Source organism: Herpailurus yagouaroundi, unplaced genomic scaffold (genome assembly GCF_014898765.1).
Source record: "Herpailurus yagouaroundi ecotype Mexico unplaced genomic scaffold, PumYag 163, whole genome shotgun sequence".
NCBI classification, from domain to species: Eukaryota; Metazoa; Chordata; class Mammalia; order Carnivora; family Felidae; genus Herpailurus; species Herpailurus yagouaroundi.
Genome location: NW_024412404.1, coordinates 36241217 through 36259617, shown reverse-complemented (window position 1 = coordinate 36259617; position 18401 = coordinate 36241217). Strand labels below are relative to the sequence as shown.

General features: G+C 47.2%; 1 protein-coding gene across 1 annotated transcript in view; it reads left to right on the top strand.

Annotated features, from left to right (window-relative positions):
* TLL2 (tolloid like 2) overlaps positions 1-18401 on the top strand; it is a 124889-nt gene that overhangs the window by 17112 nt on the left and 89376 nt on the right. Inside the window, exon 2 of the mRNA XM_040486021.1 lies at positions 7942-8052. Coding sequence (XP_040341955.1) covers positions 7942-8052 — 111 coding nt within the window. The remainder of the gene's footprint in view (positions 1-7941; positions 8053-18401) is intronic.

The following is an 18401-nucleotide window of genomic DNA, read 5'->3' as shown; positions in this document are numbered from 1 at the left end:
GTGTGGGGGCGGGGCATGAATTTAAAATGCACATTCCTGGGTTCTGTCTCTGGAGATTCTGATTTCATCAGGTCTGGGTTGGAGCTTGGGGATCATCACAGCAGGACACTCCTTAGACATTTGGAACCCAAGTGGTTTGTGGACCATGACTTGGGAAGCACTGAGCCGGTTCAGCTGTCTCCTTGTACGGGTGAAGAAAATGCCCCCAGAGAGGAAAGTGGTCTGTCCAATGTCACACACAGCATCCACGCTCCCTCTTCCTCAGTACAGCTGAAGCCTGTGGCTCCATAGTGCTTTAATCTGGGCTGTCGTGTCCTGAGATGCAGCTTTACTGTGGAACATTTGTGATGAGGTCCATACGAGGGACACTGATTGAAATATAAACCACCTCTCAGCACAGACCCAAGTTGAAAGTGTAGATGTGAAGGTGAGGCCATAGCCTGGCTGGGGGAGGGGAGGGAAGAGAAGTGGAGGTAAGTACCTGTTGGAGGTCATTCTCATGGGAGAGATCAAGGTCTCCGTGGGTTTTGGAGTGAGACCCAGGGTGGGGCCTGTTGCCAGGATAGACTGGGAAATAGTTGGGGGTATCCTCAAGCAATGTCAGCCCCCACCCCCGCCTGTCCTCCTACTCTCTGGGTGCCAGGAAACAGAGTCCTGGGGAGAGTGTGGTTGGTGACAGAGGGTGACGGCAGAGTCAAAGCGGTCTCCCTCTGACTGGCTGGGCTTCTGCCTGGCTCACGGGCTTCCCAGCTCTGCGACCCCCAAACCAAGGGCCACTTAACACCTCCAGGATCCCCCCAACCAGACTTTCAGAATCTGGGGTAGGAAAGGGTGTTCGGGACCCCCTGGCCGTCCCCTCCTGCACTCTGACCCCTCCAAGTACCCTCGCGAGTAGCTCCTCTGGGAACAGAGCTGACCATGAGATCAGCCCCCACCTGGAGTCCCAATTTGAGAAACTGGGTCCTGTGCCAGGCAGTGAACTGAGCTCCAAGTTTAGAGCCAAACGGTCTGATTTCAAGCCCCACCCACTTCTCATAGGCTGTAAACGTGGGCTGGTCATTAACTCCCCTAAGTCTTACTTCCCCCATAACATGGGGCTGACCGGTTCTTGCCCTGCTGTCCCCTGTGACTTCAAAGAGGAGCATGCCTTCACTCACTTGTTCATTTATGCAAATGCTCTGCAGGTGCTGAGCTGGGGGCTGGGGTGAGTGGTGGGGACAACAGGTACAGGGGACTGTGAGGGGCTGTACCAAACTGAGGGACTCCTTGTGGCCTCCCACACCATGGGTGTTCTAACCGCCCCGGGCTCTGCTCCTGGTGTCCGAGCCTTCCCTTGGTTCCTGTGGCCTCACGTTCTACCTTGTTCTTGCTGTCCTTGGCGGTCCACACACATGGGTCCCCTGAGTCAACTGGGCCCCCCCACGTGGGGCCCCTTCTGCCCCTGTCCTGACAGCGCCTTGCTGCTTCTCACCACAGTGCCTTTGCTTACACTGCTCCGTCGGTCACATGCCCTTTCCTCTCGTTGCCCACTCGACAGACTTCTGCTCCTCCAGCGTCACCCCCTCTGTGAGGCCTCTCCTGATTGCATCCCCACAACTACATCAGTCACTCCTCTGTAGGCCTCCCTCCCTGAGCAGCGTGGATCATTGCGAGGCAAAGATGGATGGCAGTTGAGAGTGGACTTGAGAGGTGGCCCAGGGCAGATCGCCTTACCTCCTGAGCCTGCTTTTTCTCATCTGAAAAATGATGCTGTGTATTGCGTGGAGTTGCCATTGGCAGGGTTAGAGGAGCATAGGAGCTTGGCATCTGGCTGGTGCTCAAGAATGATCAATCCCTTTCTCTTCAGTGCCTTGCTCCTGGGAGAAGAACTAAAACATCAGATTTGGGAGAAAGAGAGGGCTGATCCAAGATAAAGGAGGATGCATTGGGAGGGCATGGGTTCTGTGTCACTGGAAGTGTGTGAGAAGAGGCCATTCAGGCATCAGTTGGTGGGTTGGACCCAACGACCAGTAGGGCCCCTCCTAGGCCTCAGAGTCTATAATTCCTGGAGGAATGCTGAGTGGTGCAACAGTCTCCAAAAGGTGTTCCTTAGGACAGGATTCAGTGAAAAGAGATGCCGGGGCAAACCACATTGGGAAAGGCTGCATTCTCTTTCTCTTGGAGACTCGTGATATTTGTTAGGATTGTAAAGCCTCTGAGAAGTCCTGCAGTAAGGGAAGCTGTTTAATGCAACATTTCTTATTAGAATTTAAAACTTTGGGTGGCACCTGGGTGGCTCAGTCAGTGGAGCCCCCGACTTCGGCTCAGGTCATGATCTCACAGTTTGAGGGTTTAAGCCCCGTGTCGGACTCTGTGCTGACAGAGACTGTTCCGAGACTGGAGCTTGCTTTGGATTCTGTCTCCCTCTCTCTCTGCCCCTCCCCTGCTCATGCTCTGTCCCTCTCTCCCAAAAATAAATTAAAATATTAAAAAAATTTTTTAAAATGTAAAACTTTGGGAAGACCTGGCTTTGCTGGCGAGAGTTCTGACTTGGGAATCAGGGAGGCCTCAGTTAACTTAAAACATCTCTGAAGCCTCTTCCTGCTTGCATGACCTTGCCTAAATCCTAACTCCTCTCTGGGCCTTTATTTGAGGTTGATGTGTAGAATGCATTTGGCCTGGTACCTGAGACAGAGTGCTAAATGCTTCTGTTGTAGATGGGAAAAGGCAGGCAGGACAGGATGCTGTGAGACTCCTCAATGGGAGCCTTTTCCTGCAAGGCAAGGCTGGCTCATGGTCATCTTTTGCAGCCTTGAGGGTCAGGCATACACATGGGATCAGATGGGGAGCATAATATAACTTTACAGATACTCATCACAGTAGTGTGCCGGAGCTGGCTCTCACCTGTAAGCTTGTGAGAACCCATTGTATGCTCCTTTTCCCAATTCCATGTTCTGTAACTCTGAAATCAGCCAGGGTGGAAGTGTTTACACCAGGGAAATCAGCAAATGCACCAAATCAGGGCTCTCCCCTCCCCTTAGCCAATTGTTAATTATCAGCACATCACTCACTGATCATTAGAAAGTATTTCTTCGAAAGTAGTCTTTTATATTTGCAAGTTTCTTATATAAAAACTTTAAAATTGTATCTGACTACTTTAAAGATTTCTATTTTTGATTTCTGGAAAGCATTTTTCCTATTGTATTTCATGATCTATTCCTGACATAGTTACTGGCCAGAGCTTCGTAACAAAACACCACCACCTTGTGACAACTCCCTAAATTGCAGGTTGGAGTTCCAGTGGGCTCAGCCAGGACTGGAGCAGATGGTATTTCCACCGATGGGCATTTTAGATGTTTCCTCTGGCCTCTCCATTCAAGTTCAACATTTCTGTGAAAGATTACCCTGCTTGACCTCTTCATTATAGCCAGGACAAGCCTAAGAGAGGTGCAGGGGAGCCTGTGCCCCCAGGGACATGGTTGAGTGAGGCAACCTCTGGTGCCTTGGGTCAGTGCTTCTCAGACTTCAGTGTGCACACGTTCATGGGAATCTTGTTCACATGCAGCTTCTGATTCAGCAGGTCTGGTGTGGACTCTGTGATCTCGTATTTCTGTCGAGCTCCAAGACAACAATGCTGCTGCTCGTCTGCAGATTACACTTAAGAGTAGCCAGAGTTGGTGAAGGAAACTTTCCCCAGGTGGTAGGAATCCTCAGAGAGCTTCTCTTAGGAGATGGCCATGGGCCATGTTTTGCCTTTTGGTAAGAATTCAAAAGCTGTGTGTTTTGAATGCATAGACTTAGCTCATTTGCTTCTAACTATTGTTCAGCCAACTTGTTGACTTAATTCTTAAATTTTCATATTAAAAAAATTTTTTAATGTTTATTTTTGAGAGAGAGAGAGACAGAGCATGAGCAGGAGAGGGACAGAGAGAGAGAGAGGGAGACACAGAGTCCGAAGCAGGCTCCAGGCTCTGAGCTGTCAGCACAGAGCCCGACGCGGGCCTCGAACTCACAAACTGCGGGATCATGTTATGGGCTGAAGTTGGACACTTAACCAACTTGAGCCACCCAGGCGCCCCGATATTTTTTTTATTTGTTTGGAATCTATTTTGGTGTATAGTGTAAGGTCCTCAAATAGCTAACTCATTTGTCTATACATAATTCATAGTTTAGTCCCCTTCTTTCCACAAATTTGTGAGATTTCCTTATATATGAATTTTCTTATATAGACTAGAGATCACTTCTGGACTATGCCATGTTGCAGGGTTGTTGTAGCTTTAAAACATATTTTGATGTCTAATGAGGCCCGTCCTCCCTTAGTGCTCTTTCTTGACTGTTATCACCTAATTATGCAGATGAACTTTAATACCATCTTATCATAATAAGAAAAACATTGAGATTTTGATTGAAGCATAATAAACCTACACATTAATTTGAAAAAAAATCAACATAGCGTGTCTTTCTTTTCATGTCAGTCACTTTTTATAGCTTTTAGTAGAATTTTACATTCTTGACATAGTATCACACTTTTGTATCAAGGTTATTTCTAGAAATGTGGTGCTCTTTGCTATTTTAAATATAATTTATTATTTTATTTATATCATTATATAAAATTTTATTTTATATTATTTATATTCGTAAGATAGCCATTAGCCACATGTAGCAATTTAAATTTAAATTAATTAAAATAAAATAAAATGTAAAACTCCGTTCCTCAATTACATTAGCCACATTTCAAGTGCCCAGTAACCACATGTGGTTATTGAAAAGCTCAGATATAGAACTTTTCCACCATTGCAGAAAGTTCTGTTGCACAGCTGTATAGTGGTATTGTTGATCCATTGTTGATCCAGTGGTATTGTTGACCTTATATGTTGTTACAGTATCTTATTTTATTTGGGAACACTTTTCAACTTATTCTTTTAAATTTCTAGGAAGAGCAGTTGCTTTTACCCAAACTTCTGGTTTATTTTCTGCAACAGTATTACCCTGATTCTCTTCCTAAAGATGAAAGATGAAAGATGATTCTCTTCCTAAAGATCTTTCTAAAGATGAAAGCAGGAAGGGCCAATATATCCCTGATGGTTGCTACTCCCACACTCGCCATGGCAGACATCACTAATCAATCACAGCACTCTTCACTGTTCCCTGAACTATTGCTGTTTTGAAACTGACATCTTCGTGCCTTGCTCTTCTCTGGTTCCTGAGATGGAATAGGATGCAGTGGCAGGAAAAGAGGTGTCTTCCCCATGTGTGCTCCCCAGGGGAGGGCCTTGATCCCACCTCCTGAGAGTATTTCTCCAGTCATTCTCCTCCATGGCCTTCTATGGCCCCACTCAGGGAGGCCTGTCTTTTCTGTTTCATTATTCTTATTGCACTATCTGAAGAGGACATCTTTTTCAGCCTACTTCCTTCCCCATAGAAGGTTGGGGGCCCAAGGATCACTAGGGGTCATTTTAAATCTCAAACAGTTGAGGTCTTTTGCAGGCGATACTAGTGGGCGTTTTGGGCACAATACTTTTCTGAAATGTGAGTTGTCTTCCTATTTGATTCAGCTCCACATGCCATAGCCACACCACAGTCATTTCCTAGACATGCCTCTCTGTCCGGCGTAATGGCTGGCACCTTGCACTTATGAGGCCTCTGTGAGGGAACCACACTTTTGGTCTCCTGTACCGAACCATGCTTCTCACACTGAAAGAATGTACTGGGCACCATCTTGACTGGCCCTCGCTATAGAGTTGAGTTCTTTTTTTGTCTCACACAAATTTCTTGAGGTATATTTACATACTGTACAATTACCCATTGTAAGTGTACAATTCAATGATTTTAGTAAGTTCATAGTTGTGCAACCATCACCACCATTAAATTATGGAACATTTCCACCACCTGGAAAAGTTCCCTCATACCCATTTATAGTCAAGTCCCCATCCTGACCCCAACCTTAGCGATCACTTTTCTGACTCTATAAATTAGCCTTTTCTAGACATTCAGGATAAATGGAATCATCTTTTGCATCTAGCTTTTTTCACTTAGCTAGATGTTTTTGAAATTCATACATGTTGTAGCATGTGTCAATAGTTTGTTCTTTTTAATTGCTGAATAGTTTTCCATTTTATATGTATATCACTTTTTGTTGATCTGCTCCACAGGCAGTAGACATTTATGTTGTTTTCAAGTTTGGAGCCATTGATGAATAAGGTTGCTATAAACATTTGAATTTATGTCTTTGTGTGGACATATGTTTTCATTTCTCTTGGGAAGTTTCCCTAGGAGTAGAATTTCTGGGTCTTTTGATAAGATTATGTTTAAGTTTTTAGGAAATTGCCAAATGATTTTTCTACAGGTAGTATACTATCTTATATTCCACCTAGCAATGGATGAGGGTTCCCATTTCTCTACACCACAAAGCTGAGTTTGAATTAGCATTTGTTACTCAAAGGCCTTCTCAGTTTTCCTTTCATTGATTAGTAATGAGAATAGGTTGGGTCTTCCTCAATTTCTGCACTCTCCCTATTCCTTTTCATTCCACTATAAATTGCCTAATTCTCTATAAAACTCTTTTCTTTCTTATCAAATGCAGCTAATAGCAACCAAAGCATGCTATTAACATTCTGACTCTCAATCTCTCCACTTAAAGCTATGGCTTTTTTAAGCTATGGCAGTTTATCATCTGCCTTCCAAGTTAATGCAGGCAATATTTTTACCAGGTACCTCATCACTGCATAACATACATCACCTCCTTCCAGCCTTAATTAAGTTTCCTTGACATCCACTGCCTTGTGCCCAAACACAATTTATTTTTGTTACAGTAGAACACTACTTCTGATAGCAATTTCTGTATTAGTCAGGATGAAGATATTGTGCTCTAGTAACAAATAGCCCCAAATCTCAGAGACTTATAAAAATAGCAGGTTTTGTCCTCCTTATTCATGCCACGTATCCATCCTGATCAGCCATATCTCTGCTCCACATCATATTTACTCTAGAACCCAGGGAGATAGAGTCACCGCATTCTGGAATGTTGCTTGTCTTTTGGTAAAAGGAAAAGAGGACATGTGAATCATGCACTAACTCTTAAAGCTTCCTCTCACATTTAATTAGTCAGAGCAGGTGAAGTGGCCAGTCCTAACATTAATGGGACAGAGACAGATAATCTTCCCCAGGGAAAGGCAGCAAATATTGTGAACAGTAGTATCATTTACCACATTATGCTTTTTTTTTTTTTTTAAATATCCTGGAGACTCTGGCAAAGAAAGAAACAGCTGCCTCTATGTGGTAGTTTTGCCCAGAGCTGCTCACAGCTAGAGTAAGACAGGGTGTCCTTTCAAAATACCTTATAGACCTAGGCCTTTGATCTTCATGGTGGTTGGCCCTGGCCCTGTGGCTTTGATACAAAGAATTATTATATGTTATTCCTCTGTCTCTACCAGCCCCATGTGTTAGGTTCACGGAAAGATCTGATTGGATGCAATGTCATTTCTAGGGGGTGCCTGCATGGCTCAGTTGGTTAAGGGTCTGACTCTCGATTTCTGCTCAGGTCATGATCTCATGGTTCATGAGATCAAGCCCCATGTCAGGCTCACATTAACAGCATGGAGCCTGCTTGAGATTCTCTCTCTCTCTCTCTCTCTCTCTCTCTCTGCCCTTCCCCTGTTCACTCTCTCTCTCTCTCAAAATACAGAAATAAACATTAAAAAAATACTTTACAGACCTAGGCCTTTGATCTTCAAGGTGGTTGACCCCAGTCCTAGGACTTTAATACACAGAATTATTACATGTCATTCCTCTGTCTCTGCCAGCCCTATGTGTTGGGTTCAGGGAGAAATTTGGTTGGATGGACTTTCATTTCTAGAGTTTTCCATTCAACGTCCAATGTCCTCTGAAACATTCATAAATCCATTTTTTTCTTGATCTCCAGCTTAAATGGACCCATTTATGTTTTTTTTTTTTTCTTCCCAGCTGTCTTTTGGGGAGACATTGCCTTGGATGAAGAGGACCTGAAGTTATTTCATATTGACAAAGCCAGAGACTGGATCAAGCAGTCAGTAGAGGAAAGGGGACATGGCACAGGTAAGTACTGTGTCCCCTACTTCTCTTTCTCTGGGGAGAGGGGTCAGGGACTCCAGCAAGGGTAGATGTGGACCATGAGACATCAGTATCTGACCTGTCAGTCCCATGCACACCTGTTTGTGGAAAACCAGAGGGACGCTCTTTCTGCCCTACAGGCTATGGAACCAGAGCCTCCGATCTGCTGATCCTTGTAAGAGAACATCCATTTGCCTCTTTATCTGAAGGTTCAGACTCCAGCTCAGAGGGTTCAGACTTGAGCTCAGTGTGGGTTCTCAGGACTTTAGCCTCAGGGTCCAGCACTTCCCAGACTGGAGAGAATTACTGCATGGGCTCCATTTAGGGCATGTTTGTTGATGATGCTCCTAATGCTTAGCACTGGGGGGAGATGTTTGCCCGTGGGGTGCTGTGCTCTTCTTTTGCAGACAAACCAGGAAATACGATGGGGCTTCTGACGTTGGTACTCTTCTCCCTCCTTGCCTCCACCCTGGGGTGAATAGTAGGGGGACTGTGTCTTGAGTTCTCAGTCGCCCTGCCCACTGGGCTCAGATGCCTCAGCTCTGGGGAATCCCCATTCTGAAAAGCAGCAGAAGGGGAGGCTGTGCTGTGAGGCTGATGGGCCGGTGTGGCTCACGATGGCTTGCTATTTGGTGACCAGGGTTCACACGTGCCTGTTGCCAAACGACCTCTGCTACTTGCAGCCCCTCCTCCCACCCTCTTTCCTTTCTCTTGAGACTTTTTAACACTTACTGTGGTAAGAACCAAGGGGTTTACTCTCTTGACAAATTTTAAGTGTACAAACTGTATTATAAACTATGGGCCCAGTGCGGTATGGCAGATCTTCAGAACTTACTTATCTTGTATAACTGAAGCTTTGTACCCTTTTCGGGAGGCACCTGCCATGGCCAAATGCAGTGCTGGAGAAAGAGGAGTAAGATGTGACTCCTGCTTTCAAGGAAACCATTCATGCCAGGCAGACAGGGTTTAGACTTGGACAAGCTGTCCAACATCTCCAAGGCTCACTTTTCCTATTTGCAAAATGGGGATGAAACCGGCACTCACTCCACAGGGGGTTGGGAGGATGGAGTCCAGGGTAATGCGCCAGCCTGGTGCCTGGTACATAGCAAGTTCTCAGGCAATGGCAGATATGATCACTGAGGTGCTCCCAGTCTAGTGGAATGAGGCTGTCAGATAAATAGATGAAGGGCGGTTCCTCACGGCAAGTGCTCTGACGAACCAAGAGCAGTGGGAAGAGACAAGAGTGAGGGGAAGAAGCCTACCCAGCTGAGCCGGGAAAGGCATTGTGGGAATGGGAACTCTTGCATTATGTCTTGAAGGATGAGTATGAGTTCCTGAAGTCAAGAATTGAAAAGAGACATTTCGGGCAGTGGGGAAGCCATGTGGGGAGTATGAGAGAGCTTATCTCTACTCTGGGAACAGCGGTAAGGTGTGAGTCCCTGGAGTGTGGCTCTTTGGGGTAGGCTGTGGTAGACAGATACTCCTGGAAAGGGTGGCCAGGGTAGATGGTGAGGATGCCTGTCAGAGGGGTGGGTAGAAATGTGCCCAGAGTAAGGGGGCAACTCCCATGGCTCAAATATGAGCAACTACTGGGACTGGCCAAGTCCAAGCTCCTGCCAGGGGCTGGGGGAGGAGGGGGCCCAGGTTCCCCATCTGTTTGAATTTTAAATGGACTTTTACAAACCAAATTATTTTTCACACCAATATACACAACCTTAATCGGGCTCTCACAAAAGGAAGCATCTCCATAATTCTATCACTGCAACTAACCAGTTCTTACCTGGAGGCCTAAAGAAGTTGACCTCATTGTCATCTCTGTGTGGTTAAAATTTTTTAAACTTCTTTTTGCAATATTGCTTAAGAATAGTAAATTCACATGTCTCGAATACACAGGATTGTGAACTTTTACATATGTCCACATAAACGCCACCCAGACCAAGGCATGGAACATTTCCAGAACCATGGACGCTCCCTCATGCCCCCTCCCAGTCAGTGCCCATCCCACTCTCCTGGCCTCTGTCACACGGACTTATTGTACCTGCATAAATAGAGTCACACAGCATGCGTTGTGTCTGGCTTATTTCACTCAGCTTTTTGACCTTGTTGCGTGAAGCAGTTTGTCTCTCGTTGTTGCGTGTGGTATTCTCTTGTGTGACCGAATGCTAGTGAAGTCATCCTTCTGTTGACAGGCATTTAGACAGGTCACAGTTTTGGGCTGTGATCCGTAAAGCTGCTGCTGACATTCTTAGATGTATGTTAGGATGGACACAAGCACTGGTACCCACGGGGCAAGCACGAGTGGGATTTCTGGGTCTCGTGGTACATAAGCTTTAGTAGATACCATCTGTTTTCCAAAGTGCTTGCACCAATGCACACTCTGTGTGGTACATACTGACTTGGAAAGTAGGAGCGGTGACCATGCAAGATCCAGGAGGACCCTGGAGCTGGAGCTGTTTGGCTTGGGGACCCTTCTCACACACTCTGGGCCAGCACAGCAGTTACTTGATGTTTGTCCACGAACACAAATGCTCAGGGTCACCCCTATTAGTGATCCTGTGTGGTCCTGGGGGGACCTGCCATGGCACAGCGTGGGGGTCCAGCCTTGGCAGATTTGAGCGGGAGACCCCAGAGAGAGTCCGGGAGTGGCCAGCCACCATGTGGGCCAGCTCCTGGAGAGTTGCCTGCCTGGAAGGTTGCCTACGATGCTCAGTGCAGGGAAGCCTGGAAGCCCTGCCTTCAGCTCTCTCACAGCACTCCCCAAGGCCAGCATGGTCAGCCTCCTGGTCTAAGAACTTGGATCTTCTCTTTCCTTCTTCCCTGTGAACTCAGAGAAGTAGAGTCCACATCAAATTTGCCTTCAGATCCCTCGAAGGTGGCCCAGTCCCTTGTACCTAGAAGGCACTGGTCAACATGGGTGAGAGAGGAAGAAGGAAGAGGCCTGTGGAGATCAGCAGATCCTGGAACCATCTCCTAGGGGCTTAGATGATCAAGAGCTCCAACAGGGCTTTGCTTCCAGACAGATGGTTAAAGCACCGACTACAGTCATGGGCTTTGGGGTCAGACCATCTGGGCTTGGATTTTTGAGCTGGGTCTCAGTTTCTTCATCTAAAATAGGAATAGTAATGCTGCAAGGACAAAAAGAATATGTATGAAGTGCTTAGCACAGTGCCTGGCTAATAATAAGAGCTCAATAAATATCAAATCTGCCACCTCTTCATTATTAGTAGTAATAGTATTTACAGAAAGCCCACTGACCTGGAGGGTGTAGGGCTAAAATGGAGAGTGGGGAAACTTTGCAATGTACCGGAGGGAACTTTCGTAGCTTGGGTTTGAGGCCTTTGAAACATATACCTACCTAGTGTTTCCTCCTTCCCAAGCTTGGAATTTTTTTTTTTTTTTCTGTGTGTTTTTATGGGAAAGTGATTTTTATCCTGATCACTTTTCTCTGCGGGCCAATAGTACTTTGCAACTATCTAGAATAAGTTGTTTTATTTTCAGAACGGGAATACTTTTTATTGTTTTTGCTGATTAAACCAATACTGCCAGTTGTTTGGGAAAAAAAAAAAGTCCAATAGCTCAAAATTATAGAAAATAGAAAGTAAAAATCTCCTGTTCTCTCAGCTCCAGGGATCCGTGCTGTTATCAGTTTGCTGGATTACCTCCAGCCTTGTCAGGCTCAGGCCATGTGCGTATAGGTATTTTTAAAACATAGAAAGGATTTTTCTCAACACCGTCTTGTGCAGCCTGTGTATTTCATTTAACACCACCTCATAGACATCTTTTCATGCGGTACATTGTGGTCTAATCACATTTAATGTGCAACTCTGCCACAATTCATCAAGCTAATCCTGTACAGATGGGCATGAAGATTGTTTCCCTCTTTTTTCTGGTAATTTTTTCCTATTAGAAACAATGAGGCTGTGAACAACTTTGTGCATAGATCCTTAAACATTTGCTTTGATTAAAAAACTAACTAAATAAAAAGGAACCTCACTTTCACTCCGTCTTCCTGCTTCCAATGTGCAAAAAGATGTACTCTTAGATTTAGGTTATTTCATTTCCAAGCTTTGGTTAGTGTTCCTGTGTTTTAGGGGAGGGGAGGAGTTTTGAGGGGAGGGGGCGCTGAATCCCTGGAGGGAATCAGAGCAGGGAGGGTTCAGAACCTTGCAGTGTAACCCCAGAAGGCTTCTTTCCCTGGTTCATCCTGTGAGTTTGGAGCTGTTCTCTTGGCTACAGAATGAAACCGTATCTTTGCCCTAGAAGTGACCAAGTTGGCCTCATTCTCTAGATGTGCCCAGTGTCCTAAATTCAGTGAGTGGCAGAACTGGGGTCGGAACCAGGCTTCCCAACTCCCAGGCCAGGGAGTCCTCCCCTGTACCTCCAGGCGTCCTCCCCTGCACCCATCTGTCGGCCGTGTTGCCAGTCAGAAGGAACAGAGACCAGCAGAGGTGCGTGTAATCAATCATTCCTTTGCCATCACTTGCAAGGTAGGCTGGAGCCTCTATGGGCCAAAGGGTGAGCAAAGACCTTTTGCCTGGGTTGGCTTAGGAGCCCAATGAGAGTGCTGCACTGGCCACAGAAGAGAGCTGCTGAGGGCCCTGGGACCCCCAGCCGGGAGCCCCCTCGTTGTTTGCTTAAAGCAGTCAGTCTCCCTGCCTCTAGTCCGCCTTCCCCATCCTACTTCCAGGTGATCTTCCTGGCCCTGACCTTGCAACCACCAAACAAGGGTCCCCCAAACTCATGTCTACGTGGAATCTCAGAATGTGACCTTATTTGGAAACAGAGGACTTGCAGACGTAATTAATTAAGGGTCTTGGGATGAGAGCTAAATGCAGGGACTGGCGTCTTTATAAGAGGAGAGGAGCACACAGACGCAGAGGAGGCCGCGTGAAGAGGATCACAGAGACCGGAGTGAAGCATCTACAGGCCAGGGAGCACCACAGAGCTGTCATCCGTTAGCCAGAGGCGAGGCAGGATTCTTCCCTAGAGCCTGCAGAGGGAGCACGGCTCGGCCAACACCTTGCCTTCAGGCTTCTAGCCTCCGGGACGGGGAGGGAATGGATTTCTGCTGTCTTAAGCCACACACTTTGTGGTAGTTTGTTATAGCAGTCCCAGGAAATTAACACAACTGCGGTGCTGAAGACCCTTCGTGGCTCCCTGTCACCCAGCAGAAACATTCCTTAGTCTGACCTTCGTCTGGGCCCTCCACACTCTGTCTACCACCTGTGTATCCAGCCCCCTTCCCTCTCCTTGTCCTCCAGCCAAACATAATGACATTGTCTGCACAAGCCCTCGGTTTCCCTCCTTTCAGCCTCTGTCCCAGCTATGCCCTCTACCCCACGTCCCCATTCTGCAGAAAAAGAAAGGAAGGCCCCGAGAAAGTCAGTGACTCCTCCAGGGCCCTCCAACTGGTGTGCTTTCGCGACTCGGCATGGCTGCCAGTTTGGGAGGCCACCTGGGTTGACAGTGCTGTTAAAATCAGCCCGTGTTGTGCTTGGGATTGAAAGAGCTCTATTTTCTCACCGTTTTCAGACAGGCCCCTGCCCCTGCCACGGGAGCTGCCGGAGGAAGCGGCAGCAGCATCTTGGATGTGTGCGGGGCAAGGAGGCAAGAGTGCATTCTGCAGGGAGAGAAAGTCCTTCTGTGTGCATTTCATTTGCAGAAAGAAGAATGGAAGCTCTGAGCAGGCATGGGCCAAGCTGTTCCATGAATGGGACCCTTGAATTAACATTGCAGAGTTTCCTAAAGCTGCTAATCGGATTAGCTGTGTACTGAAGGAAGTACTTAGCGGGACACACACACTCTCCGGCCCTCCTGCATCTTCTTCCATGTGATGGTGCAAGCCTGATGGCCCCGTTTCTGAGTTCCGAGACACCTCTTCTGCTAACCACACAAGGTGGAGGGCAGTGTGGTCGATGTTTTGGACTTTTATTTGTTTGTATCTTCCCAGGGAGCCAGTGTTGCGCATTCTCATCTTCGCAAATACCTGGGAACCTGGAGAGGAAGTATCGCCTTGCATTATCTCCATCCGGATAGTGGATCTGATTTCTTGGTCTTTGTAAGAGGACTCGGAAAGGGGAAATGGTTGTGATGACTTATTGGCTCTGATGGAAGCTGATGTTCCCGCCTTGTCTATTCTGAGCCACTGGGCCATGTCCAGCTCTATTTAAGAAACCATCCTTCCTCTAAATCCTCGGTTCCTAAACCCCTGCCATCTGTGTGAGTGTCTGCATGAGCCCAGCAGTTTGAGCCCCTGACTTCAAAAGAATGAAACAGCAGGAGTGAAACATGGGTTTGGATAACTTGCCTCCCCTCTCTGGGCCTCCTCTCTGAACCCTGAGGGCCCACCCACCTGGCAGACCCTTCAGCTCCTAGACTTAGTGGTACATGTTACCGTACCATAGATTTAAACTCTGGTGTTTCAGGCCAGAGAAAAGAGGGGGTGCAAAGGCCATTGGGCATCAAGGGGCACAATTAGGCATCCAAGGCTAATGCATACCCATGAGATGCCCACATGTACTCTGAGGCTTTCTGGGCTCATAGAGTTTCTGGGTTCATAGGGTTTCTTTCTCTCCTTGCCTTCCAAGGTTTGAAGCTCTCAAAGGGGACCCAACATGTCTCTACTCCCAACACATTTTTAGCTTCGAGGCTCTTGAGAGAGCTTGTGGGTGGTGTTGTTTTAAGCAGCCCCATCGACAGGCTGTGATTTTCAGCCTCCATTCCTGTGGAGACATTTCCTAAACTTTGTAGACATGGCTTCACCATCTCATTGATTTCCTTTATTGGAGGTGGGAGTGTCCAGATAAGAAGTGGGGCAGTGGGTGGCTCCCTGTGACATCTTGTAGAGGAGACAATATTCTGAGTAATGGATGAATGCCAGGTTAAACTCTTGCTGGGGCAGTGAATTGGATTCAAGTCTGTCTCCTAGCATCGTGCAATGCCAAATGCTGTCTTAGCAAAATCTGGTGGCCTCTGCTCCTGATGCCACTACTGACTTAGAAAGCTGAAGAGGGACAAGAGGCTGTCAGGGAGCAATCTTTTTTTAATTATTTTTTTATTTTTTTAATTTACATCCAAATTAGTTAGCATCTAGTGTACCAATGATTTCAGGAGTAGATTCCTTAGTGCCCCTTACCCATTTAGCCCATCCCCCTTCCCACAACCCCTCCAGTAACCCTCAGTTTGTTCTCCATATTTATGAGTCTCTTATGTTTTGTCCCCCTCCCTGTTTTTATATTATTTTTGTTTCCCTTCCTTTATGTTCGTCTGTTTTGTCTCTTAAAGTCCTCATATGAGTGAAGTCATATGATATTTGTTTCTCTGACTAATTTCACTTAGCATAATACCCTCCAGTTCCACCCACGTAGATGCAAATGGCAAGATTTCATTCTTTTTGATTGCCGAGTAATACTCCATTGTATGTGTATACCACATCTTCTTTATCCATTCATCCGTCGATGGTCATTTGGGCTCTTTCCATACTTTGGCTATTGTTGATAGTGCTGCTTTAAACACGGGGGTGCATGTGTCCCTTTGAAACAGCACACCTGTATCCCTTGGATAAATGCCTAGGAGTGCAATTGCTGGGTTGTAGGATAGCTCTATTTTGAATTTTTTGAGGAACCTCCATCCTGTTTTCCAGAGTGGCTGCACCAGCTTGCATTGCCACCAACAATGCAAAAGAGATCCTCTTTCTCCGCATCCTCACCAACATCTGTTGTTGCCTGAGTTGTTAATGTTAGCCATTCTGACAGGTGCAAGGTGGCATCTCATTGTGGTTTTGGTTTATATTTCTGTCAGAGAGCAATCTACTCATCATCTCCACCGTCTCCTCCAGAGCTTTGAAGGAAGGAGTGCCCAGAGAATAAGGTCTTGGTGACCTCTTTTCTCTAAGTAAATTGTACTTGACATTTTTGGGGTTCATAGACCTCTTTGAGAGTCTGATGAATATTATGAGCACTTCTCTGAGAAAAAAGGACACGCACGCACACACACAATTTTGCTTGGAATTTCAAGAGATTTAACTACTCCATGGATCCCAAGTTATGAAGCTCTTGTCCATGGTCTCCCTTTTCTGAGTGCTTCCGCACTCTTGGAAAGGTTCTCCTCATGTGGACACCCGGGCCCCGGCAGGACTGCAGTGCAGAGAGGCTTGGATGATGGAGTCAGGCAGGCCTGGGTTTGCCTCTCTGGCTCCATATTGATTAGCTGGGGAATTTAGGGTGACTCGTTCCCTATATGTAAAACAGGATATTAATGCCTGTCTTGCAGGGGCGTTGAGAAGTGGGATAGGTAAAGCATTTATGCCAGGGTCTGACACCTGGGAAGCACCTGATAAATAGTAGCCGCCATGGCCACACCTGTGCTGGCTTCTCTGTCTTCTCTTCTCTCTGGCCCACCTCTTTGTCTCAGACTCCACACTGCCAAATGCCCTAAATTCTTTTTTTGTTGCTGTGTGTACTCCGCAGCACCTCCCTGGGGTCTCTGGAGCTGGGCCAGCACCACTGTGATCTGAGCAGGTCCTTGGGTTTAGACCCTACCCACCCAATTCCCTAGCCTTCCCTGGTCGTTCTGAGTCATACTCCAGGATCACAAAGTTAGCCAGAGAGAGATCTGAAAATGGATTAGGTGCTGATTCTTCTCTAAGAACAACAAAAAGAATAATACTAGCTAGCATTTGCTGTTGGCCGAGTAGGTCTCACATACTTTAAATACGTGATCTCACTTAACCTTCACACAACACTTCTATATGGTGGGTACTGTTGCCAAAGATATAAAAGGTAATGTTCAGAGGTATGTAATGAACACAACCAATTACAGGCAGAGCCAAGATTGGGACTTAACTCTGATGTCAAAGGCCCTACTTTTGGCCTCTATGCTCCATTGCTTCTAGAAATAGCTGCTGGCATCAGCATCACTGCCGACACTGTCCCCTTGAGTTAGGGAGACTTGGTCTCCCCATCACCTCCCTTGAGAGGTGATGAAGAAAGATGTGAAAGAGTTCCATGTGCTTAGGGGGCTACACCTCATCATGCCCTCCGTTGACTCAGGTCGCATTCAGTGTGTGCCTTGCTGCATCCCCCAGCCTATCGCAGCCGTGACTTGTCTTTGGTCTTGGCTCATCCTTTTTCGTTCCAGCATCAGGCTAGACACATGAAAGATGCCAGACAAACACTTATGGTCTGTGGATGGGGCTATGAACCTCAGGAGTGCTCGATGGCCTCCGTTCTTTCCTGCTCCTCTGCTCCCCCCAAGAGGCCAGTTGGGGTTAGGACTGGTTGCTTGAATGCAGGATGCCTCAGACTCCAGCTGGGACTGGGGACCAGCAATGAAAGAAATGCTTAGGGGGTGGCACCCTCGGGCTGAGCAAGCCCTGATCACTTTGCAGGAAATGTCTGAAAAAGGCATCCTTTAGCCAAATGGTCAATAGGTTATCTTTCCCGGGCCCTTCACATAGATTCCCAGATGGAAAATGCAGCCCTTAGGTCTTTGCCGTGCCAGAGAGGGAGTGCCAGCATTCCTGCTCACTCCTCCAGGGCTCCTTTCATCCCTTCTTCCCCCAGACCTGCAGCCCCCACCCCAGCTGACTGCTCCAATCATCTCTGCCCTCCTATGAGAATTCTTCTTGGCTCCCATGGTGGAGACCTTGATCTTTACTTGCTGAACTCCTGTTCTGGCATGTGTCCGCTTCACAGCTCTGCTGACCCTTTGACACCAACTGTCCCTCCCTCTTTCCTTCCTTCAGATAACAGATGTTAATCGGGTCCTCTTCTGTGCTCAGCACCAAGGATACAGCAGTACCCACTTCCTATCTTGCCATTCAAGAGATGGAGTTTTAGTGATGGATGTGATTATGGTCATGCTTTGGAGTGTGGGAGGAATGGGGCAGCCTGGAGGGCAGTACCTGGGATCAAAAGCCCCTGCTGGTATGGGGCGGCCACCAACCTCCCAGAGGAGGTGTGGTCCCGTAGGCAGAACCCCCACCTCGAGGGAAGGCCCCAGGTGACAGTTGTCATCCAGGCAGGAGTTGGTGTTGGGGGTCCAGCCTGGAGCACAGGGCCTGCCAGGGGGCAGAGCAGGGCCATTGGGTGGGCCAGGGTAGAGACCAAGGCAAATAGCATTGGAGGGACCTTTAGTAGAACTCATGGGGAGTTACAGTTTTATGCTGTGAGTTCAAGAGAACAAGGCAAGGACCCCTGAACCTTCTGGGGTGTGGGTGTTAGGGAGGGCCTATAAGCTGGAGACTTGGCATGAAGACATGGGTCAGAAATTAGGCAGGAGCACACAGATCCAAACTGGGTCAAAGGTGAAGTGCTGTGGAGACCCTCCCGTGT